This window comes from Papaver somniferum, chromosome 2, assembly GCF_003573695.1.
Source record: "Papaver somniferum cultivar HN1 chromosome 2, ASM357369v1, whole genome shotgun sequence".
NCBI lineage: Eukaryota > Viridiplantae > Streptophyta > Magnoliopsida > Ranunculales > Papaveraceae > Papaver > Papaver somniferum.
The window spans coordinates 129,798,774-129,822,824 of NC_039359.1; the positions used below are offsets into that span (position 1 = coordinate 129,798,774).

A 24,051-nucleotide genomic window follows, 5' to 3' on the forward strand; every position below is an offset into this window, starting at 1 on the left:
TGGCTTTCAAGGTTATATTTGGGTTTCAACATAAGAATTAGGAACTCCTATAAAAGAAAACCTGACCTGATTTAAAATGCTTGTATCCTAAAGTGATTTTTAAAGAAACACAAATGATTAGTTACATATACTACGCATATTTTGATTCAAATAGGTTTGGAATATTTAAAATTAAAGAGAACAAAACAGTAAGATCTTTGAACCTAGATGAAAATTTGTTTTTGAAATAATAACTTTAACCAAACAAAATTTGTCTTATTGAGTTTTGATGAAGGTACTTTTAGGCTTATAGAAACTACTCAAATCTTGCACAGTTGGGAGATGATGTTACATATGTAATGCTATGTACTCTATCTTTTAATGAGTTTTTCTCTTTTATATTCTATTAATTAAGAAACCTGTTTTGAGGCATACTCAATTTTTTTGAGGCATACTCATTCATTACACCATCTAGGGTGGGTTTATAAGGGGTGTCTAAAGGTAGTTCAATTACCTATATATCCTTAAACAATTTAAATTACTAGAACGCCCTTATCTTCAAAAACCTAAAATCAAAAATCAAAATAAACTTTAAACTTAAACATCTTGGACTCCAATTCAATCAAGAAATTGATTCAAGTAAAGCAAACACGAATCAAAGTGAGCGATATTGAAGTGTGAAATCCAAACCTCAATTGCTCTTAGATGTATTTTAGAATGTATGTGTAACAAACCCATCTTGTTTTTGATTGATTTTATTTTATTTGATCGATAGAATATGATTTCAAAGATGAAATTAGGGTTTTCAGAAGATCAGTTCGGCTGATCTTGGAGTATCAACTTTGAGCCGAACCTAGTGTATGATTTAGAGAAACACTATGTTCGGCTCACGCGACTTTGCTAAATTTTGTTCGAATCAGCCGAACCTAAATTTGTCAGTTTCAGAGTGAAGTTCGGCTGACAACTTTTCAGCCGAACTGTTCATCTGGTCAGTAGATCTGGGTTTTAAAAATTCATTTTTTTTGAAAGATTCAACTTATGAAAAGAAATTAAACCTCGTATAGAAGTCTACCTCTGATTTGAATCACCCATTTTGGTCACTTCTAATCACTAAAATATCAAAATTCAAAACCCAAGTTTTTTTCACTTCTTCTTCCTCTCAAAAATCCCAACTCTCTCACATAAATTTGATTTATCTACTAATTCACCACTAATAATTTTATTTTTAATCAATCCTTAAAATTCCTAGTTAATCAAATCTAATCATAATCATTAACACTAATTATGTAAGGGTAGTTATGCCATTATCAAAAAAAGTGGATAAGGGGTGATGTTGTTTTTTATTTAGTGACCCTATTTTGGAATTATATAGTATGCCTCAAAAAAATTCAATATGCGTCAAAACAGGTTTCTTAATTAAATACATTTTGGTTTAAATAGTGGAGCCCAATTTCTATATGTGGGTAGTATATATACCCAATCAACATGGGAGAGTTCCCCTTTTATATTTTGTTCTATATAACTAAACACATTTTGGTGTAAATAGTAGTATTCGATTTCTATGCATATACATAGTATATATACTCAATCAGTAGGTGGAGAGATTTGATCCTCTGACCTCATCTTCAAAGCCTTAAATCTTTTATCACTGGACAAATCTCTCGTTGATATAAATGTACAAAAGTATTTTTTTAAAACATATTTCCCAATAAGAGTCAAATTTCCGAAAGGCTTCTCGCAGTAGTTCAAGTAAACGTGCTTTCTGTTCACTACCCAAAATGTAAATTTGCATTTTCGTGAACACGAGCGTAGCGTCAGGAAACTCCAACCCAAACAACCAAGCACTGAAGGGCACTGAAGATAGATGACTTTAATGACCCGATGTCTTTATAAAGTGGGGGCGTTTGGAGACGATAAATGTCTGAATCTCTCCAGTAGGTTCTAAAATTAGATTCTCAGTGCTCATAAAGTGTATCCACACAATTGGGAAAATCTGGAACTTCATCGGATTTCATATGTCCACTTACTAACTAGTGTCATCCGTCTTCAGCCTCTTGAGCCATATAGCCACAGAAAATTGCTGAAAATAGCAAAACTTTATGAGTTGACAAGACAGTAAGAAGAAAAAATAATAAGATTGACATTGTATTTTCTTTTATTATTATCATATCTAGTAACCATTCTAGCATAAAAAACCGTCTAATTAATAACTCAACTTACTGAGACCAGTTTTATACTCAACTAAATGAACAAATGAAGTTATTAGATTTGACAGAATACAATCACTACAAGTAATCAAAATAAAAATAAAAATAATTAGAACACTTCAGTGAAACTACTCATTCATACTGTAAAGAAAAAAAAAACAAAAAAAAAACAACAAGAGAAATACATCATTTTACTCAACACCAATCAACCCAAAATATGATTTTCAAAACAAAAACTTGGCAAAATAAAAGGAGGGGGGTTCAACCGTTCTCTGAGTTATATTCTCGACAATAGAACTGTCAGTGTAATAATAGGCTTCATAGTTATCAAGTTAAAACCAACGTTGCACCGATATCTAAAGTATCAAGCTTACCGAAAACTATTTGAAAATGACATGATGAAATAAAAATACGTTGAAAGCCAGATCAATTTATCTTTTATCTTAAAATTGAATGAATACAACATGTACGTACAACTTCACACTTTAAGTTTTTTTAAGTTTTCGAGTGAGACTTACACTCTTTAACAACTATAACACTCTTCGTGATTTAGGACATGAAAAATTATTGAATTAAATCGATCAATATCTAGTTAGACATGATTGATTTTTATCTGCTTCATGACTTGTTGTCAAATAAAAACATATAAACACCCATTCTTTGTCAAATTATGAAAACTTTTGAACAAAAACATGAGCAAACTCAAAATGCTTGTCAATGTCCAAATTGGGAAGCACAATCCAAAAGTGATTTCTAAAGAAACACAAATGCTTAATACAATACTCACATTTTGGTTTGAATAGGTTTGGACTATATGGAATTAAAGAGAATGAAACAGTTAGGGCCTTTGGAGCTGGATCAAGTTCTTCTTCTGAAAGCATAATTTTAACCAAACAAACTGTTGTCTTGCGGAATTGTGTTGAAGGTATTGTTATACTTATAGATACTACTCAAATCTTGCATGATTGGAAATGACCTAACCCATTTAGTGATCCGTCTTTGATAAGATAGAAATGCACAAGAGTTCATAGCAATATCAAGTCGTCAACACCAAAAAGATTACCCTTAAAAAAGAACGATTTTTTGGAGACCATGGTTTTTTTGGGGGGACCATGGTCCTATTAGGACACCTACCCTACAATGTTAATGGATGTCCTAAAATCAGATGAGATTACTAATTTGGCCCTTACCCTAATTAAATTAACCCTAACCTAATAACTACATCTAACTTAATCTAAACAAAAACCTAAACATAATCCTAATCTAACCTAGTCGCACAACAACAAAAAAAAAACAGTTTTGAAGAACTGTTCTCCTCTTCTTCTTATTTCCTCTTCCCCCATTTCAACATCGTCTTCATCGATTAATCATCGATTCATAAAATTTTCATCGTCCATTAATCAATCGACTATAAGAATGGTTCTTCGAAATAAAACCAATAGACTCCCAGGAACAGGTCACCCATCAGGACATCTAGCAAATCAGCCAAGTGATTTTGAGATTCATAAAGAAGTGGAAGAGCCAAGTGAATCCATAATCCAGTATAATAGACGCAGTAAGAAGACTGATTCTGCCATGGGACCGATTCACAGGTATTTTCCAACAAACTCATACTTTTAATTTGATTTTGATTCGTTTAATTGAATAGAAATCATCAAAATAGGGTTTGAATGGAAGTTACAGTGCGATGTTCGGTTAGGACGAATTTCTAGAAAACCCTAGTTTGTTAACCGAACTTCCTGAAAGGAAGAACACGAAGAACAGTTTGGTTTTATAGGATTCAAAACCGGGTCACCGAACTGCCAGTTCGCTTAGTTCGCAAAAAAGCCTAAAAAGTTTTTCAAACCGAACTTCACCAGTTTTGCAACAATTTTTTTTCCACTTGTAACCGAACTGTGCAATTTTGCCCGCTATTTTGAGTTTTTATGTAACCGACTGAGCTATCTTGTTCGGTTGGTTCGCATAATATTCTAAAACTATTTAGTAACCGAACTATGCTATTTTTCCCTATATGTTGAGTTTCAATTTAACCGAACTTGTCCAACTATGTTGTGTTGCATACATGTGGAGTTCGGTTTATTCGCAAAAACCCTTGACAAACCGAACTCTTCACTATTAGTTACCAATGTTGACTTCGGTTTATTTGCAAAAAAACCTTGACAAACCGAACTCTTCAGTATTTGCACACATGTGGAGTTCGGTGTGTTCGCAAAAAACCTATTCAAACCGAACCTTACGCTGAGAACCCTTATGTTGCATCTGATTTAGTCAATCATTTATCGGTTAAGCAAATATATTTTGTTTTCTTGATTAGAGGAAAACAACCTTTACTGGAAGATCTGATAACTCCCACGCCTCGAGGCAAAGTACATTGTGGTGCCGGTAAGCGTGGAACCAAAAATGCTAAGTATGGAGGTGGGTCATTACCGGATGGTGTCATCCAAGATGGTGTCAATAGAGATAATGTTGACAACGTAAGCCAACAAGTTAATGAAGAGATTGTGGAAGAGACGGGCAGTCAAGAACATAATCAAGGTGGAGAAGATGAACCAGCTGAAGGAGGAGGAAATGAGGGTGCCGATGATGAGGGTGAAAAAGATGAGGAAGATGGAGACAAGGATGGAGATAAGGATGATGATGGATCAGAGGAGGACTCGGACGAAGAGGAAGAAGAATAGGAACAAGCAGACATAGTGGTAAAGAGACCTAGAAAGACGCCTAAAAAGCCTTGTGCTAGATATTCATACATTCCTCATAAGGATTTGTGTTTGCCGCCAAAGAATCCAACATATGGTACTCCAAGAGATGGCGAGGAGGTATTGATGGGCTACAAAAACTCATGGGCTGCCAAGATCTTTGCGACAAAGGTATGGTTCAATCTTGACCATCAAGATTTAAATTTCTCAGTCATTTTATTATATTTTGACATATATTGTTCTTTTCAATATATATTAGTATATAAGATATGATGTTGTTTTTTTATGATCATAAAAATTTGTTCGTGTTTTGAAACGTCAAAAGAACAAGGTATGGAATGTAGAAAATGAGTGTGATGAGGTCCGCTTGGCGGTATTTGATTGTGTACTATGGAACGGGATACAACACTAATTTAACTCTTATTTGTACGTAAGTTCGGTTATTTATGGTTAATTGGTTGAGAACCAACCGAACTTTGTACACCAAGTTAGATCTAATTTTTACGTAGAGTTCAGTTTGTTAATTTGTTACGAACCAACCAAACATAACGCTGGTAATCCTAGAAACTTCCATTAACGGTGAGTTCGGTAACCTGCGTGTTTGGACCAAGTAACCGAACTGCACTTTCAGCCGAGTTCGGTTGCTTGTTCATCATGTGATTGAACCGAACTACACATTCAGGAGAGTTCGGTTACATCTTGTTTACAGAAGGTAACCGAACCGTCCCAAATCCAGTTGAAAAATTTAGATTTTTAGGAAAGTTTTGACCAATTCAACATACATTATCCAAGTTTGGAGCATACCTGGATACCCAAATACTCTTCCTCCAGTTGTGGTTGATAAAGTCCATCATATTCATCTTGAGATTGAGTTTGGGGAAGAATAGAATCACCATCTAAGAAATAACCCATATCCGGATCATTCTGAAGATTAACAAATATTCTAGGAGAGGATGGAGATGAAGAATCAGACGAGTCTTCATCACTTGAATACCCAAAATTAGTGAATTGGAATTTTTTTTTTTATTTACCATGTTTTTCTCTTTCATCTTCTCTAACTTTACTCTCTCAATAATTCTACTCATCTAATAAAAAACCCATCTTTTAATTTAATCTCACTAATTAATTTTAACTAAATCATAACCTAAAATTAATTATGAGGATAATTTAGGTATTAATATAAATATCTAGATATGGGGTGACCTAGGTTTACTTCTAATGTCTTTATCCAAAATAAAACCATGGTGCCCAAAAAATCGTTCTTAAAAATGGTTCGCGGTTCACACCCGGTACATGAGATAAAAGTTACTTTGGGTGACTGGAGAACTAAAATCGGTCAAGCAAGTCAGGCGCTCTCTATACAGATGTTAACCTCTGGGCTTCTTTTGGCTATAAGCCCAGTGCCACAAACTGCCCATTAAAGGCTTGGTTGTCGTCTTCTTCTTCATAAACCCCTCGCACTTAACTTGTTGATTTCAGTTTCTGAAACAACTTTTACCCGCAAGTTTTCATCATCTTTTTTTGATTTTTTTGATACTCAAGAAAAAAATATAGACACAAGAAAAACCTAAATCTCAGTTGAAACTTGTGATTACATCTTTTCTTGATTTGGATTTCTATTTCAATGAGGTTGATTCTCACATTATTAGGTTAAAAATTTCTGTGCGAATATCATACCTATTTCTCGATTTTTCGCCTCCGAAATTGGTCTGGTGATTGCGGGAATTCTCTTCTTCACAGGTAAATTTTCAGCTTCTTCATTACTTCTTTTTGGAGTTATTTTTTGTTTTGTTTCAAGTTTAGCTGTAATCTAATTTGGTTTTCTATTAGACAAAGAGACGAATCTATGCTACCCATTTCATCAAAAAGTTAACGTGCATGCAAATGAAAAAAACCAGGGAAGTCTAAGTGCTTAGAGTAGAAACAGTATTTCGTAATTTCAGTAACTACTAAGCCAATTAATGTGAGGAGAATTCAAAATGGAATAAATAATAACGCCATTCAGAAAATGTAAAGAAATTTTGGCTGAATTTGTAGTTTGGAACTGAAACTAACCTGAAGTTGATCTCCAGTTACTTCTTCCCTTGGTTTGAACCTAAAGTAAACTTTACTTTTCTTTTCAACAATTAACAATTGTAAATGCAAATTGTAGGGATAGAGATGGTGAAATTTATCTGAGAAATTTAACGGTGCAAAACTTAGCAGAGGGACCAATTAGTCTCTAGTTTGATTTCATGTATTATGATTTGTTGTTTTGTGGTACTCATCTGATTGGAGATTTGGGTTTTAGTGTTTATCTTGGAAGTCAGAAGCAAGCACACTTAGTGATCTAGATCACTAAAATCTGACTTGTTTCTTGTTATTCGGTAGTTTTTATTTTGCTTACAGGTTGTTGGAAATTTGAATAGAAATTAAGCTAGTTACAACCAATTTGTGAAGGGTTGTGTCTATTCATATAAACCCTTTCAAAGGATATGTCTCTCCACTAAGGGATGTGACTTTTCATGAAAGGATTTCTCCAAAAGTCAGATATAAACCTATATAAACCCCACATATTGTCCATTTCATGTGTGTTTTTTTTAGAGTCATGAAACTAGTACTAGAAATTTAAGAGTTTGCATGTGTCTTCAAGAGTTAAAGAAGAGTTTGTGCTACATCCATTCGCGTTCAATGTTCGGTGTTATCGAAGTGCTGCGAAAAACATTGAGGTATTGTTGAATGTTGGAGACATATGCCTTTAAATATGTAACAGCATTATATATAGGGTATCAAATGTCTTAAGCAAAGAGATTACTCGCCTCAATACACCCAAGTAAGTTTGTTTAAGTTTTGTGATTGATCATCTTCTTCTATCCCTCTTTTCTTGTTTTGTTGTTGGTATTACGAAATGTAATACATAGATGAAAACCGTGTTACAAAGAGTTGTAACGGATCGGTGGATAATACACGAGTTGTATTATTGGAGAATTGGTAACGAAGGTACCATACCCAACAGTCTTAAGACATTTGAATTATCTTTGTTACTGATTATGTATGTGTTTAATCTCTTAAACATTGAACCACGATCTGAATTTCGGTTTTGGTCGAAAGACATAAGAGATATTGTGCCTGATTTTTGAAGTAGTTAAATTTCAATTTATGCATTCAAAAATGGACGCCATCTGTTGGTTCAAAAATGTCTCAAGTGTGAGACATACGTTGCTTAGATGGATTGGGCATTGGCCTAGCTTGTCAGAAGGCAAATCTACCATGTACTCAAGATACAGTATGCAGCATGGGTGGCTGCTGTTTGGAACAACAGAAACTTGCCTAATGTGTTTTCAAGTTCTCCTGTTTATTCCCTCCGCACATGCATCTCTTCGGGTGATGGTTAAGTACATAGGGTTTTTGATCGACGGTTCTAGTCTTTTGAAAAACTGGAAAAGGCATCATTTAGGTATTGGTGTGTACTGTGACTTCGATTGGCCAAGGCTACACAGTTGCACACAAACGATGTATCTTTTCATGTGGCTGATCACGATAACTGCCCATGTGAATTTACGCGTTTAAGCCTTATTGCAATGCTTTTTCATGTCGTCGAGTATACGTGAATATTCAACATTCAGTATAGAAATGGATTTTGGTTTGCCATCCATTAGTAAGCGACTCGACTACAGTGAAACACATTCAGATCACTGTTTAACCACATGAAGTGTTGACAGGGAGGATTTAGGATCATTAAAAGAAGTGTATTCTTAATTCTTATGTATTTTAAGCCGTGGAGGGGATGCTATAAGAATGTGACAGTTGTCCCAACTATAGATCCCTTTTACTCTTGTCTATCAAGAGTTAATTAGTGAATTATCCCAAAATAGTATATTTTGGGTTGGTGTTTAATTCTCTGATCGAGGAAAGCATGATCAATGACGGTTGATTAGACGGACTGATGAAAGCAGTTTATATTTTTGAATTTGAAATGTAAACTTTTTGAATTCAAAAGATGCATGTTTTTGAAAGAGAATTCCACTAGGAAAAGATCTAGTGGCGAAGTGATGGAACCTCTTGGTTGGGATAACCGTCTCAGATAAATTTGAATTGACTTGAAAAGGCGTTATCAGATAGGACGTACGTCTGCTATATGTATGTGACTTTTCAAAACTCAATTAATTTAGAAATTGAATTTTCCTTTTGGCGCCCAAGGTAGGGCGATACTGAGAATGCAAAGAAAGAGAAAATGACGAATCTCTTCATTCCGGTATATCTAAGAATTATGGGGGAGGATGCTGGGTTAACATCCATCCTAGTTGTCTGATACACATGATGACAGCCACTTTGGATGATTAAAATTTTAGTTTAAATTTGAATCAACCTAGGGACAGTCCGTTGCCAAAAAAAAATTGATCAAATGGTTAACGGGTAATGATTGATTGATCATTTTGAGGTGGTTTGTGGAAAGAACGAAAATCTTCCATAAATTCGACACTCATTGGACAGATAACTAAAGGCAACTACGTCTTTGATTTGTAATTGTTTCTGTCTCTTATTACTGATCCATGGGAGAAGATATATTGGTCTTCATGGAATGCAATCAAGTAAATCGTTTTAGAGAAGGACAATGGGTTTGACGTTTCAAACTTAAGTGTGGAGTCTGGAAAACCATAATGCAGCGTGACACTAGTCCTTCGGTTTTGGAAGACAAGTCTTCTTGAAAAGACCTATACAGAATAGTTGGTGTATGGAATTCGATTTACAAATCTGCATGTTTTGTTAATGATTTGACTAAACCGAGCCTTGTTTACAACCACTGGTACTAGACTCATGGGAAAATAATTAATGGACGGAAAGGTTGGGTACTAAACAAGACCGACTGTATGATTTGACTGTACCTAGAGGTTTGGCATCCTCTTTGGTCGTGCATTAACTGTTGGTATTTTAGAATCAGATACCTTGCTGAATATTTGTATCGTTTCCTGTTTTCTCTCATATTTGGGATTTCCGTTCCCTAAAATTCTTGGGAACAAGGGATGTGTCTCTTTGTTTGAACCTAGGCAGTTAGTGGTTATTGTTCATTAATATAAATGAGGAGGATAAACAGAAACCTATATGGCAGAGTTTTGATCAGCGATCAGGTTTCGCAATGCCTGCATCTTACGTTTTAGAAGAATTCAACGAAATGTAGGTGTGCGAAATTAAAGTTTCCATTTCATGATGGGGACATCAATTCCAAAGTATCTGATGATATACTTGGATGTCGTCTCTGTGGTATGCTTTGTTTGGAGAATGGTTTCTCATTACTGGAGAATGGGAAACTTTGCCAATGTTGTATGTTGATCAAACTTAGTTAATTTGGATCAATATGACATGTAGGCTAACCAAGCCTAAATCAGATAGCCTGTCACATTAAGTGGTGCATCCAATAGAATATTTCAAGCCTCCATCCGCATCCATTGGTTGGGAAGTCCATTTAACGAAATATTGATGAGATATTTTTTGGTGCCCTGAATTGTGGGGGCAAGTACGTGAGATAAACAAATAGATCCAAGTTTGTTATTCACGGCGAAGGAAAATCTGCTTTCGGAAGTACAATAAATTTGGTATTTTTGGGACAATCGCCATAGAGGAATCTCCTAAGGGCGGCGTACCTTAGGACTGTGGGGGCCTTTGTACAAAAGAGCTAGTGTACCTAATAGATTGTACTCGTGTCTAGATTAGACATGGTAATATGCAGTAGTTAGTGGTGATTTAAAATCACCTTAAGAACTGTGTGTTTTATTGTAAAATGGATGTGGTAGCAAGGAAGCAATCCGAACAAAGGTTGATGATGAGATCAACTATTGATTCCGGATCTTTGAACGCAAAGTCGGATTAGAAGTAGGACCAACTTTGGAATTTCCTTGAGTATATACTAATGGCCAAAGTCTATGTATGCTAGAAATAGATTGTACTGATCAAACAATTATTTTGGAAGAAACACATAGTTTGAGATTATGGTATGTCTCGATAAATAGATCGACGATATAGTACCATAAAGCAATTGCTCTCAAATGCGCGCATCTAAAAGAAATAGTGTATGTGAATTGTATCAAGCCGGCAAATGATACGAATACTAGAGAGCGCATAATTGCGTCATCGAGGGAAATGAGATAGCCTATACAGAGTAGTATTTATAGCGGACACCCAACCTAGCGATTGGAGATCCCCATGATTATCTAGGTTCAAAAGGGACAACCAAGTTATAAATTTATACTTACCGGAACACTGTGAGAGATTGCTCTCTTTCCCATTTCTATGATGAAACAGTGTTGCTTGTCAAGAGAGAGGTTGAGAATTTTTCTTAGTGATTCCTATAGCTTAGTCTAATTAAGAAAAATATGGCAGGATACTTTCAAATAGGAGATCACCTATATGAGTGTGAAGTGGTGTCGCTTCTATGATAACTACAAGGCGAAGTTAATCTAGAGCACTCATGAAAAACCAACATCGTTCAGGGCTGAAATGAACACAACCGAGAACCGGATATGTAAGGAAATAAACTGTGTGATATCTATTGCATCGGTTTACATCATAAAGTTGGGCGGTTCAAGACATCGCGTTCACCGAACAACTAGTAAACCCAGTAGGTATTCACTACGGAAGATTCAAAGCCAAGCAGTGATGTTCCGCGCACAAACTCTTTTAGATTTGCATGAATTTCAATTCAATGTGGGGGATTGTTGGAAATTTGAATAGAAATTAAGTTAGTTACAACCAATTTGTGAAGGGTTGTGTCTATTCATATAAACCCTTTCAAAGGATATGTCTCTCCACTAAGGGATGTGACTTTTCATGAAAGAACTTCTCCAAAAGTCAGATATAAACCTATACAAACCCCACATATTGTCCATTTCATGTGTGTTTTTTTTAGAGTCATGAAACTAGTACTAGAAATTTAAGAGTTTGCATGTGTCTTCAAGAGTTAAAGAAGAGTTTGTGCTACATCCATTCGCGTTCGCTGTTCGGTGTTATCGAAGTGCTGCGAAAAACATCGAGGTATTGTTGAATGTTGGAGACATATGCTGCTAAATCTGTAACAACATTATATACAGGGCATCAAATGTCTTAAGCAAAGAGATTACTCGCCTCAATACACCCAAGTAAGTTTGTTTAAGTTTTGTGATTGATCATCTTCTTCTATCCCTCTTTTCTTATTTTGTTGTTGGTATTACGAAATGTAATACATAGATGAAAACCGTGTTACAAAGAGTTGTAACGGATCGGTGGATAATACACGAGTTGTATTATTGGAGAATCGGTAACGAAGGTACCATACCCAACACAGGTCAAACTTTTCTCATTCATCTATTTCCTGTACAAACTTCCTTGCTTCTTCCGATTTGTTATTGAGGTGGCTTAAGAGTTATCGTTCTTCTTTAATTGTTCTGTGGGTCTTTCTTATCCGGTTATATTGAGATTGTTAAGAATAAGTTTTGTGCTGTGAGATTTAGGTTTTTGTTATTTTATAGAGTGGAAATATCTTGCTACTGTGCAGAAAAAACTGGTGTTTGTGGTTAAATGCCCTTACGATTTCTTTACTTTCTCATCGGCATTTTTACGGTTAGATATCAAAAGTTTTGCGCTGTTCATACTTGATGATTTTTATAGAAATTTATAGCATTAAATTGACAATATCTCTATTGAATTTATAGCAGCAAGAAACACAACATCCAAGAATAAGCGGTTTCTCATTTACAGTCCACGCAGTTCAGGATTACCTGGTACTGTTACAGCATAGTCTTATCATAAATTACCAACAGAAGTAAAGCCTGAACAAAACAAAAGAAAAGCTTTTATTGCTCTAAAGTAATGTTTAGAGTGGTGGTGATAATGAGGCACAGCTTCAACTTATAATAGTTTAAAATATTAAATCTTAACTCAGACACTCATACATGCATAATGGGTCTGGGAACTGAATATACAACAAAATGCCGAGATATGTAGAAGAAGGCAGCAGACAACAAAATCCGCTTTCAGCTTAGCTAAATTCTTATAGGAATTAGTACAGAATAGTAGTGATGCAACAGACACTGGAAGCTTGTGTTTATGGGAGGAACTTCTAGTTGAGTTCTCCATCTCTAGAGAGTGCAGTCAACCTGGCAATTTACGTCAAGAATGAATGGAATTAGAAGCAGACTGCTCGTATGTATCTGTACGACAATTCTTCTTTTTCTCAGATGTTACTCATTGTACCAAACCAACCTAATTTGTAGCATTGAATTCATGCTTGATTGGGTAAGTATGTACGACTAGTTTAGTTGTTAGTGTTGGTTTAATCCTAATTTATCTACTTGGATTTTCAATTTGATACATAATGTGTGAAAAGTAATGAAACTGATGAAGTTGAATAGACATGGTGAAATTTGTATGAAAATGCATGGGAGATGCCATTTCTCAAAAGACTTATGAGTAGGTCTCAAGAAACACATAAAACCCGAAAGTTATAGTGAAGATGCGACATTTGCATTTTTACTTAAGACTGTTTTAGAGCTTATTACCGTTAAACCAATTCAAAATCAATATTGTGAGCATGAGGATCCAATGAAACATGATATAATTTAAAGTTTCTTATCTATTCTGAATGTGTAATTTTTTCACAAATCACAGGTAAACCAAGCAGTTGCTGATAACTTTTCATGCTGCGATTTTTTCCTGCATGCCAAGCAGGGGCAAAGAAAATGGCAATTTTTCGTGGAAGGACATTGTTTTTGAGAAAATTTTCATCTCTCTCGTCTCATCCTTTACGTGTTTGTATAGTTGGTAGTGGCCCTGCTGGTTTCTATACTGCTGAGAGGGTAAGATTTCATTTCATTGTCTCTCTTATCTGATTGATTTGAACTTGTAGATGGGTGCTTATCAAATCTGAGTTTAGGGTTCAAGTTTTTTGGGCAATTGTTTTGACTATTATTAACGAAGGAGTTGAATAATTTATTAAGGGTACTGATGTGATCTTGGTTATGGCGTTGTTAGTTACTGAAAGCACATCAAAAGGCAGAAGTTGATATTATTGATCGATTACCAACGCCTTTTGGATTAGTTCGCTCTGGAGTAGCACCTGATCATCAAGAAACCAAGGTTAATAAAACCCTAGAATTTCTCCATATTGTGTTTTATTCTTTTTGGTTTAGGGTAGTCAATTTTGCAGATTCTTGAATGCTAGTTAAATTTGCGTATGAAATGTTTTCTATGAATGATTAGTATATATCATTTGTGTAGTCTTTATATTTGAAGATCATGAAAGAAATTCGATATTTTTTGACCGTCTTTAACTCGAGCATGTTTGATAAATGGTCCTTTATCTCTTCAAGCAGTATATTTCTTTAATGATACTAACTATATGTAGCTTTTATATGGAGGAGCATATTGGTGACAATTAATTTTCTTAATAAAGCTTATTTTTACCAGAAATTTGCAACAGGTTGTGATCAATCAGTTTTCACGTGTTGGATTGAATGAAAGGTGCTCATTTTTTGGAAACGTAAATCTCGGGTCTTCGGTTTCTCTCTCTGAACTTCGCGAGATGTATAATGTGGTAAGATAATAGCTACAGGAGAAAAATGCCATAGATAAATTTTATTATCTTTTATTCTTCAATATCCTTTCCAACGGTAGTCCTCTTTCTTAACATCTTGAGGTAAATTGAACAGGTGGTGCTTGCATATGGTGCCGAAAGTGATAGAGATCTGGGTGTTCCTGGAGAAGTATGTCTCACACGCTATAAAGAGTAGTGCTCCGTCTGTAAATTGTATTATAGTCTGAGGATAGTTTGGGTTGTATAATTCTCTCTAAGAACTACGAAGTGTTAGCTTCAGACTGCCGTTGGTATTGATATTGACTGGTCAGTTTTCTTTTTTCCACATATATTTAGGGTTTGGCTGGGATACACTCAGCTAGAGAGTTTGTATGGTGGTATAATGGGCATCCGGACTTCAGCCAGTTAAAGCCTAACTTGAAGAGTGCTGAGACAGCAGTAGTTCTTGGTCAGGTATATTCAATTTTACGTCCTGAAGGTGCTAATCTGCAAATGTAAAGCTTGTATTCTAGTAAAAGTTGTTGTAGACTAACTGCATGGTATAAACATTTATGTATTTCTTTGAGTCTACCTGATCATGTCATATCTCTGCCCTGCTTCTAGAGGAGCATGTTGAATTAACATCACTGTACACTAGCCAAATGACTGTTTGAACAGAGGCACCAATTACAAAATGGTAAAGGTTATTAACATATAAGAGAATATAGGATAGTATAAATCTATATGTATTTTCTCTAAGGAAGAAAAAGATGCTCAAAGTAAGAATTTTTAGGGTAATTAGTTAAAGAGTTTGCGGTTAAAGTTTGATAGGTCGTTTACAAAAAGTTTCATATGTTACATGGCCAAATATATATACTGATTCACATATGGGTTTGTTGAGTTTCAGGGTAATGTTGCTCTTGATGTTGCGCGTATACTTCTAAGGCCAACAGCCGAATTAGCAACAACTGATATTGCAAACCATGCACTAGCCTCTCTGCAGGAAAGCTCTATAAGGTTCGGCTTGCTTGCTTTCGTATTCAATGCAATCATACATATTTTACATAATCCTTGTGACTTGTTTAAAAAGACATGCCTGTTAAATGGTTTACAGAAAAGTGTATTTGGTTGGGAGACGTAGACCAGCACAAGCAGCTTGTACTGCAAAAGAATTGCGTGAACTTCTTGGTAATTGCTGCTCATTTATGAGTAACCTTGTACGTAAACAAATACTTTGTGGATTGTTATTATAGTAGAATGAAAACATTTGATATTTGATGCAATTCTAAGTGTTTGAATATCCTATATTCTTATTATAGATGCTAACTTACAGTTACATAAAGACTTATGTACCTTTTTAAGCACCATAGCATATGTTTATGGTGTACCTTTCCTAGAAAAAGAATTAGGGAAGTACCATATTTGATATTTCACATCACGTTCCAGTTTTATATTAGTATCTTGAGAAAGGGATCCGTATTGTATTAGGGCTTCCTTCTGATTATGCTTATGGTTTTTGCGAGTCTATCTTGTCGCAGGCATTAAAGATCTGTATGTTAACATTCAAGAAGGCGATCTTATTAAATCACCAACTGACGAGGTGTGTATCGTTTTACAAGAAGCATATGCTGTTATACTTAAATTTTGTGTTCAACTTAATGACACATGAACATTCCCACTATGGAACTCTTATACTTCGTTTCTGATAATTTGGTATTGTCACTCTTCAAGGAAGAACTGAAGAACAGCCATATTCAAAGACGAGTTCACGAGTTGCTCTCCAAAGCTGCAATTTCTCAACCTCATCCTGTTCCAGGGCAGAGAGAACTCCATTTTCTGTTTTTCCGAAGACCAGATGAGTTCTTGAGTTCTCATGCTGGAAATGATCAAGTCGCCGGTGTAAATTTTGAGAAAACAGTTCTTAAAGGTTTGTTATATCGAAACAAGGGTCACAACTGTACTCTCCTGTGGTTTATAATGATTCCATAACTTAGATTTATTTGATTTCATTTCTTTTGTAGAAAATGGTGAATCTGGTAAACAGTCTGCTGTGGGTACTGGCCAATTTGAAGAAGTAGAATGCGGGTATTATTATCTAAACAAATTCAGTTTTATGTATCTGCAAGTTGTGATCATCCAATACAGAATTTGTTCACATAAAAACCAACTAGATGTAGTTGTAATACAATAGTTATGTAGGTCATGGAGATTTCATTACGTGTGCTTCGTTTTCATTGTGCAGGATGGTGCTGAAAAGTATTGGCTATAAGTCCGTGCCTGTTGATGGTTTGCCATTTGATCAACGTAAAGGTAAACAGCCATTTTTGAAATTTATGTATGTTTGAAAATAATAGGCAAACAATCTGGGTTAAGAAAATTGAGTTCTGATGGTTTTGTAAATCGAACTGGAATTTGATATAAAACCTTCTTTTCTTCTTTGCTGCCTCTCTTTAGCGACTCTTGTCTCTGACGTAATTCCCTATCTATTCAGTCTATTGAATGCGCAGTTAACACTGCTTATAAGTTTGTGTTAGTACTCTTTCTTACCATCCCCATCAAATGTTTTGTCAGGTATCTTTCCTAACTTTAGAGGCCGAGTTCTAAGCAATGCATCAGTTCTTGATAAAGGGTTGTACGTTGTGGGTTGGTTGAAAAGAGGACCCACTGGGATAATTGGAACAAACCTCTACTGTGCCATAGAAACAGTAAGCAAATCTTTCCTTCTTAGTTTGAAGTTTTCTTGTCAACAGAGTTTATTTTTAGTAGTATATTCATTCATAACATTGAAATGTTAACTTAAACGAGATTTTATCAGGTTGACAGCATATACGAAGACTTGGAACAAGGAGTTTTGACAACACCAACCACGCCAAAGCCTGGCAGAGAAGGGCTTCTTCAGTTACTTGACAGCAAAAATGTTAAGTTTGTGCCACTTAGTGGCTGGGAGAAGATCGATATGAAAGAGAAGCATGAAGGCAGTCAGAAAGGAAAACCAAGAGAAAAGATCACCACATGGAACGAACTATTAGAAGTTGCCCATGCCTAAACCTTGGCCAGGAATGACAATGCTATATCTGACTTCTGAACTACAACTGTGAATCCACTTATTTTTTTGCTGAACCATAACTGGTTACAGAAACAAGTTTTGGACTAAATTTTATACAAATTACAATTTATATCTAGTCATTTGCTGGGTTTTACCTGGTGATTTTAAAGATAACAAGTGAAGAACCAAACTTTGAAATCATCGAATAAAAATCATTTACATTAAACACTACTCAATTTCTCCAATACCCCATCAATAGAAACCCCAAACTGTGCATCAACTTCATCAGCAACATCATTTTCACCCAATCTTCTGAGCCCTTTACTCAAAATCCTAACAACATATTCATCAACACTTACACCAGATCCCCACTCCCCCTCTTTCATCAACCTATAAACCCTAACAACAGATTCCTTCCTACCAGCAGAAATCAAACCCTTAATCAATCTAGAAAGTCCTCTATCATCACCCATCAAAACTTCAAACTCCAACTCAGAAATAACACTATCAATCTCTTGCATCATTCCATACTTACTCAAAGCTGATACAATATCAGCATAAAGAGAAACATTAGTCTTCACATACAAATCTGATTTCACTTCAACAAACACTTTCATAGCTAGCTCACAGTGACCTTGTCTAAGCAATTCACTTAGCGAAGCTAATAAATCATTTTTGATTAAACGAGAGAGATTTTTTGAAATGATTTCATTGATTTTGAGTTCATCTCCTTTTGCCCTTTTAAGTGCTTGAACTGCTTGCATCGCTTCTGTACTTAAACTTCTTCCTTTAACTAATGGACCTCTATTGTTTCTGGGTCCACATCTTACTGTTGTAGAGTTTCTTCTAATGGTGGGTGTGTTTAATTTTGTTTTCAGAGATAATAAGGAAAGATTTGATTGCAGAGATGAAGAAAACATTTCTAGTGAAACTGAGAGAGGAGGCAGAGAAGAGAGATGAGTAATGGATATATTATAAACAGATAAAATTCTTTTCAAGGACTTTACTGCCCTTTATTTCACAGAGATCTCAGGTTCGAGTCATGGAAACATCATCTTGCTTGCAATATTTTTTGTGTACTCTGAACGTTGCCAGGGTGGAGGGAGTTGCTGCTGCATTTACAAGTGACCAAAAGGTGGTTGGTTTGTGATGCTGCTGGATCAAAAATACTCGTGAAATGCTCATATTTGTACATAGTTTTCTGATTGTATGGACATCTAACGTTCGTGGTTATATGTAAAAAAAGGTGTTACATCCAACAATGTGTTTCCAATGCTCATGCATCTGCAAAAATGTATGATGTTCTTTACACGAGCTTATGCTTATAGAGTTGGAAATTGGAACGAGGCTACTAGAGCCTATTAACATGACTAACTGCTGAACTGACCCAACCTTTAATCCTTGAAATCGCGTGTATAACTGAAGGGTCGAGTCTAGATGCAATATTGAGACATGAGCGTATCATGTAGACGAGAATCAACACAAAACCCAATTGGAGATTGGCTTTGAAGGTTTCGAACAAGGTTAGAAGTAAAGAGAATAGCTCATAAACATCGACCAATACGAACAACAAGAGAGTAAGAAAAATGGCAAATACGAGACATAATAGAATTAGGAACATGCATAAAAGAAGGATGCAAGAGATGAAAGAACCATGGATAAAAGCAAGGAGAAGGAGATCCAAATTTGGTATCATGTTTGACAGGAAAAAAAATGAACAGAATATATCATGTGCTATGAATTTTGTGGGAAGTGCCTTTTATAAAATATGAGGTTTGTGGAGTTGAATTCATTTGTAAGATATGCAAGTTCTCTCCTTTTGGATGGTTATATTCTTTGTGTGTTTGCAAATACAAGGACAGCATTTGTTCTGTCCTTTCCTTTGGTAATACTTGTACCAAGTTACTTTTACAGGGACTCAAAAGCTGATACAATATCAGCATAAAGTGAAAGTGTGAAACACTAGTTTTTACATATAAATCTGATTTGACTGCAAAAAAAAATGCTTCCATAGCTAACTCACGATATGCCTGGGACTGACGATGATGGCCTGAAAAATTGCTACATTGTTTACATAAGAAGTCGTGATGGTTATCTCATAATCATCTGATTGCCTGAGACATGTGCAGATACTACTATGATAACAACTTTGTGTGCATAGTCCCAGAAAGACAATCCAGAATTGAATTGATGATTCAATATAATATGCGCAAAAATAAAAGGAGGATTCAAATTGAAATTTCATCTTCTGCTAGTGGTATAGTGATATTCTAATGGTACAAGAGTGAAGTAATGGCTAGATGGTATTAGAAAGCAACACGGGGTGCTTAAAAAATAAGAACGGCCTTCAATAACACCCAGATAAAGCGACTATCAACAAAATCAGTGCTAGACCACTATGTAAAAGCACTCTACCTACATAGGTAAGAAAAACAAACATTGCTGTAAGAAAAATTAAAAAAATTGGGCCCCGACAATTCGAGGCTCTGGGCAATGGCCTAGCTGCCTAGTCTATAAGATGGTTCTGTTCAGGTAAGTGGTGAAATAACATCCAGATTGTTCTTAATCAACCATTGACTGGGGTACATGGACAAAGAAGCTTCTAGAGGGAGATGCCAAACCAGAATTCTCGAGCAATCATCCGGAAAACCTTCCATTTGGGATTCATCTTCAACTAATTGCTCAATAAATGTGCTCACCTGCATAATCAACAAACATAGAATAAATCTAACTTCCATGTCTGGAATGTATTCTGCTATGTGCGTGTGTGTAAGAGAAAGAGCTCACCTGTATGACTTCTTTGACTTTGTGAAGCTGCCTAATAGGTTCCAGCATTGGGCGACGCCATCTCTTGGGGTCCCACAATATTGTACTATTAAAGGCAAGCCCCGAGATAGGAGAATGGAATCTCCGAAGTCTTCGGTTCCTATCAGTTGTGTGCCATCCGGTTATTTGGCTTGCATTGCAAACAGGAGCTACCACCGTGGCTTTACTCTTGCTATTTGTTAACATGGCAACCGGCCATGTGCCGAAACGACTGCAACCACAGGAGATAGGTGAGAACTTTAGAAAGACAAAGTTTAAGAGCATTGCTAGCTGGATGTTGTATCTATAGCCAATGAGTGTAGTAGGCCTCAATAATTTAGTCCAACAGGAGTAATAGGCGCAACAAGCCCCAATTTCCTCTTTAAAAGTACCTATTTCTGTTGTTTTAGAAAACAACCTCAACAGAGAAGAATTTAAAAAAAAAAAAAACTACTTCAACAGCTGGATTTCACACTTTTACTTCCATTTTTTAGGAGTTAGATACCACCAACACTTCCAGAAAAAAGTGTGTTGTTAGAACTCCGTCAGGTAGTCTTCTGAACCCAAAGGGACGCGCATAAATTATAATAACATGATTACTTTTTCCACCATTCTAATCAATAAATCCATAATAAATAAGCAAAAATTTGAATAGACACCAAGCAAATATTAAAATAGACACCAAAAATTGAGCATATCATAAAGTACTATTTATCATATCACTTTCGTCATTCATTTCCAAGTTTTTAGCTAGCTAATATTCACTTAGAAGCTTAGCAATTTAGGAAACTATTAGAGAGCATTATTGAGAAATATTTTGAGGCATGTAGGACAGATCAGCCGCACACTGTTTTGAAAGTTTTACACATTAAATGTGGCAGAAATCCTGATTCATCAGCCCAAACATAACCATATGGAGTATCGAAAAACTTTATAGAGTTCGCATTAATTGCATTTTCAATGTTGAAAGAGAAATTAAAGACAAAACAAACATCGGAGGGGAGGTAAAATAGAGCAACAACATACAGTAAAAGAAGATATACTTCCTGTTCCTCTCTTGTTTCAGTAGATTCGGATATTAGACACGATTAATGTTTGAAATAAATCTTAAGGAATTTGACAAAATTTGCTGTCTTCGAGTTTTAGACGAGTGAAAGGATGCAGTCCATAAACTAGTGGAATAAAGATTCACATTAAAAGAAAGAAAGAAAGAAAAAATCTCCCTGTACCTATGTCTCCTCCCCTATGAACTCCAAAAACTGAAGGAAGTCAATAAAAGCAATAAAAAAGGATATGAGCAGTGGTCATTCCCGGAGATGAAAAAGAAGGTGTTCTGTAACAATCTAAACTTTGAGGACACCTGATCATGACACATGGTTTTCAGGTCTCCAAATCGATTGTGCCATCATGAATCAAGAAGGTATTTTCTATCATATCCATCGTAAACCAAATGAAAGCATGAAAAGTAAATAAACAATAGAAGTTACAAGGAAGACGCATAAAGAGAAAAGTTTAGTACCTGATCTTCCTCATTTGCTCAAAAAGCTCGAGAGTATACACATTATTGTCGTCTGCGAAGTACACGATTCCATCAAGATGATGCGTTTCAATGTGCGACAAAGCCACATTTTTTTGGTGAAGACCTCTGTTCCTTGTAGTGGTTTCATTCTCATTGCACACAAGATGTCTATACATAACCCTAGTTTTCCTTAAGATATCAGCTGTTTCTGGCGACTGTGACGGCATCTCCACCACTATCCACAACAGTGGTGCTTGCACCAGCTTAAGTGTCTGACCCAAACGATTCAGATAGTAGGCTTGAAATGGTCGAGCATATGTAGAAGTAACAATTATCAAAAGCTTCCGGTACACAGAATCTGAATCCTCAATAGTCAGTTTAGTAGAGGAGTTAACACCAGAAATTTCATCTATCATATCCCGCTTATCTGCTAATATCTCTAGGCTAGAGTTTTCCTTCGGTAAAAAATTCCCTAATCCTTGTTTCCTGCTTTTGAAGGTACCATCGTGCTGATTAACATTTCCAGCCACTGGGATGGCATCGAATAAGAACGTTTGATTCTTCGACATAATATTTTCGGAAAAGTTGGAGAAAAGGGGCATGAAACCAAAGAAAATACCAATTGAAAAGAAAATGAAAAATTTGAAAAATGCTCTTCTCCAGAACGACACCTTGGATTTTGACCTCTCCAAAGACCTGGATGATCTCTGTGTGAAAATACCAAGAAGAACAGCTTGAAGTCTATACAAAATTGGATTAGACTCCATCAAACCCAAAATTTTAGTCAATAATCCTACTGATGGAATGTGGTTCTGAGTAGTATTAGAAGACTTGGACAAGGGAGAAGGCACTGAATGAGCCTCCCCATTAGTTGCCCTAGCTTGTGGCACCGGCGACAACGTTCTTCTAATAGTAGACGCCATTTCAATAAACCGCAATCAATTCACTGTTATTTAGTATTCAATCCCACTTTAAGAAACACAAATACATATATCCAAACAAGAATCACTTCATCCAATCCAAACCCCCAAGTTAATCCTTCATTTCCATGTCTTAAATTTAAGATGCCAGTTATCATCCAATCACTGAAATTCTCATAAAGGGTTTCCTTACATTACAACAGAATAACTAATTAAGATTGAGTAACGAGAATTTCTCTATCTATTCCCAAAAATCTATTTATCTGGTGAAAACCCATGTCAGAAATTATCATCCAAATGGACATAAAGGCTGAAACCCAACTAAACCCATCATTTAAACAACCAAATCAGACCCAACTGCTCACTAAAAAACAAGATCTCTAACTGAAAGAGTACAGAAACCTAGTGTTTTCAGAGATATGAGAAAGAAATAAAAAGAAGAACTTTACCAGTAAATGAGTGATGGGTTTTTGTATTAGTTTGGAGTAGTAAGTAATACTGAATCCCCACTAATCACTTGATTCGTGTTCTCTATTGCAGAATCTTCCACTGTTCTGGATCTTGTTGTTTGTAAAGTTCTGAAATTTCTTTTCTGCTTTACCCAATTTATTGGTCTCCAAAGAAGAGAGATGGGGAAGAAAGAGATTTCTGAATCTAGTTTGAGTGTTTTTTTACAGAGTAGGAGACCAATGGAGGAGGAAGAAGAGGAGAGAGTGTTTTTGTCTTCCACTGTTGTTTTTTCTCTTCCTCCCAATCAAAAAACACCGTCGTGTTGGTTTTCCTTTTGTTTGGTTATCTTCAAGGTAGTCCATTTCGGATTTCGGATTGTCTCGGTCGACACCGAGACACTGGTACAACTTTGTTTCGAGGAAATTCCGTTTTAAAATCTCGGTAAAATCTCGGTTTCATATTTTATATCCTCGTATCGATAATCACTTAAAAGAAACATAGTATTAGTAAATCTGGTTATTCACCTTCCTCATCATCAACACCAAATAATAATTTTAGCTCAAAAAATTCAAACACAACAACAAGCAATAATACTAGTGAGTGAATTAATCTTTTTAATTTTTGTACGTGAGATTAGTCCACTCAATTTAAAAAGAAAAAAAAAATCCTGCCAAGACAAATCAATTCCGACCGAAAAACGCGTTTCCGGCCGAAATTTTCGCAAAGATTTCGTCCGACCGAAATTAACAAAATCGTGTATTCTTGAACGAAATCCGGAATTTCGCCGAAATTTCGGCCGAAATGACCGAAATCGACTACATAGGTTATCTTGTGTTCTGGAACTTAAGGAACCATACTTGATTTCATATCCCAGTTCCAGTCAAACAAATTCTTATTAGTTAACTA

At 35.6% G+C, this 24,051-nt stretch overlaps 3 protein-coding genes across 4 annotated transcripts; 1 reads left to right on the forward strand and 2 right to left on the reverse strand.

Moving 5' to 3' along the window:
- Positions 1-6,348: 6,348 nt before the first annotated feature.
- Positions 6,349-17,591, forward strand: LOC113349110 (NADPH:adrenodoxin oxidoreductase, mitochondrial-like). 2 transcript variants are annotated; one of them, XM_026593032.1, is made up of 14 exons: positions 6,349-6,622; positions 13,502-13,689; positions 13,865-13,969; positions 14,300-14,426; positions 14,542-14,595; positions 14,763-14,879; positions 15,313-15,422; positions 15,520-15,593; positions 15,944-16,005; positions 16,137-16,332; positions 16,427-16,490; positions 16,648-16,715; positions 16,977-17,110; positions 17,221-17,591. In XM_026593032.1, the coding sequence occupies exons 4-14, from the start codon at positions 14,415-14,417 to the stop codon at positions 17,449-17,451; spliced, it is 1,122 nt and encodes a 373-aa protein (XP_026448817.1). In that variant the 5' UTR covers positions 6,349-6,622; positions 13,502-13,689; positions 13,865-13,969; positions 14,300-14,414; the 3' UTR covers positions 17,452-17,591. The 2 variants fall into 2 exon arrangements, with proteins under 2 accessions (XP_026448817.1, XP_026448816.1); XM_026593031.1 differs by having other exon boundaries at positions 14,313-14,426.
- Positions 17,592-17,672: 81 nt separating this feature from the next.
- LOC113351947 (protein THYLAKOID ASSEMBLY 8, chloroplastic-like) lies at positions 17,673-18,215 on the reverse strand. The gene has a single exon (XM_026595851.1). The coding sequence runs from the start codon at positions 18,213-18,215 to the stop codon at positions 17,673-17,675; it is 543 nt and encodes a 180-aa protein (XP_026451636.1).
- Positions 18,216-19,678: 1,463 nt separating this feature from the next.
- Positions 19,679-23,448, reverse strand: LOC113349112 (probable beta-1,4-xylosyltransferase IRX9H). Its single transcript, XM_026593033.1, has 3 exons — positions 21,776-23,448; positions 20,239-20,488; positions 19,679-20,150 (listed from the first exon to the last, which is right to left on the reverse strand). The coding sequence occupies exons 1-3, from the start codon at positions 22,696-22,698 to the stop codon at positions 19,980-19,982; spliced, it is 1,344 nt and encodes a 447-aa protein (XP_026448818.1). The 5' UTR covers positions 22,699-23,448; the 3' UTR covers positions 19,679-19,979.
- Positions 23,449-24,051: the final 603 nt, after the last annotated feature.

Coding starts and splice junctions, on each gene's coding strand:
- LOC113349110 (XM_026593031.1), top strand. CDS start 13,531: ATGCTGCGATTTTTTCCTGCATGCCAAGCAGGGGCAAAGAAAATGGCA. Junction 13,970..14,312: donor CTGATCATCAAGAAACCAAG/GTTAATAAAACC, acceptor AATTTGCAACAG/GTTGTGATCAATCAGTTTTC. Junction 15,594..15,943: donor AGAATTGCGTGAACTTCTTG/GTAATTGCTGCT, acceptor ATCTTGTCGCAG/GCATTAAAGATCTGTATGTT.
- LOC113351947 (XM_026595851.1), bottom strand. CDS start 18,215: ATGCAAGCAGTTCAAGCACTTAAAAGGGCAAAAGGAGATGAACTCAAA.
- LOC113349112 (XM_026593033.1), bottom strand. CDS start 22,698: ATGGCGTCTACTATTAGAAGAACGTTGTCGCCGGTGCCACAAGCTAGG. Junction 20,489..21,775: donor GAGCAAATGAGGAAGATCAG/GTACTAAACTTT, acceptor CTGTGGTTGCAG/TCGTTTCGGCACATGGCCGG. Junction 20,151..20,238: donor AAGTCAAAGAAGTCATACAG/GTGAGCTCTTTC, acceptor TTGATTATGCAG/GTGAGCACATTTATTGAGCA.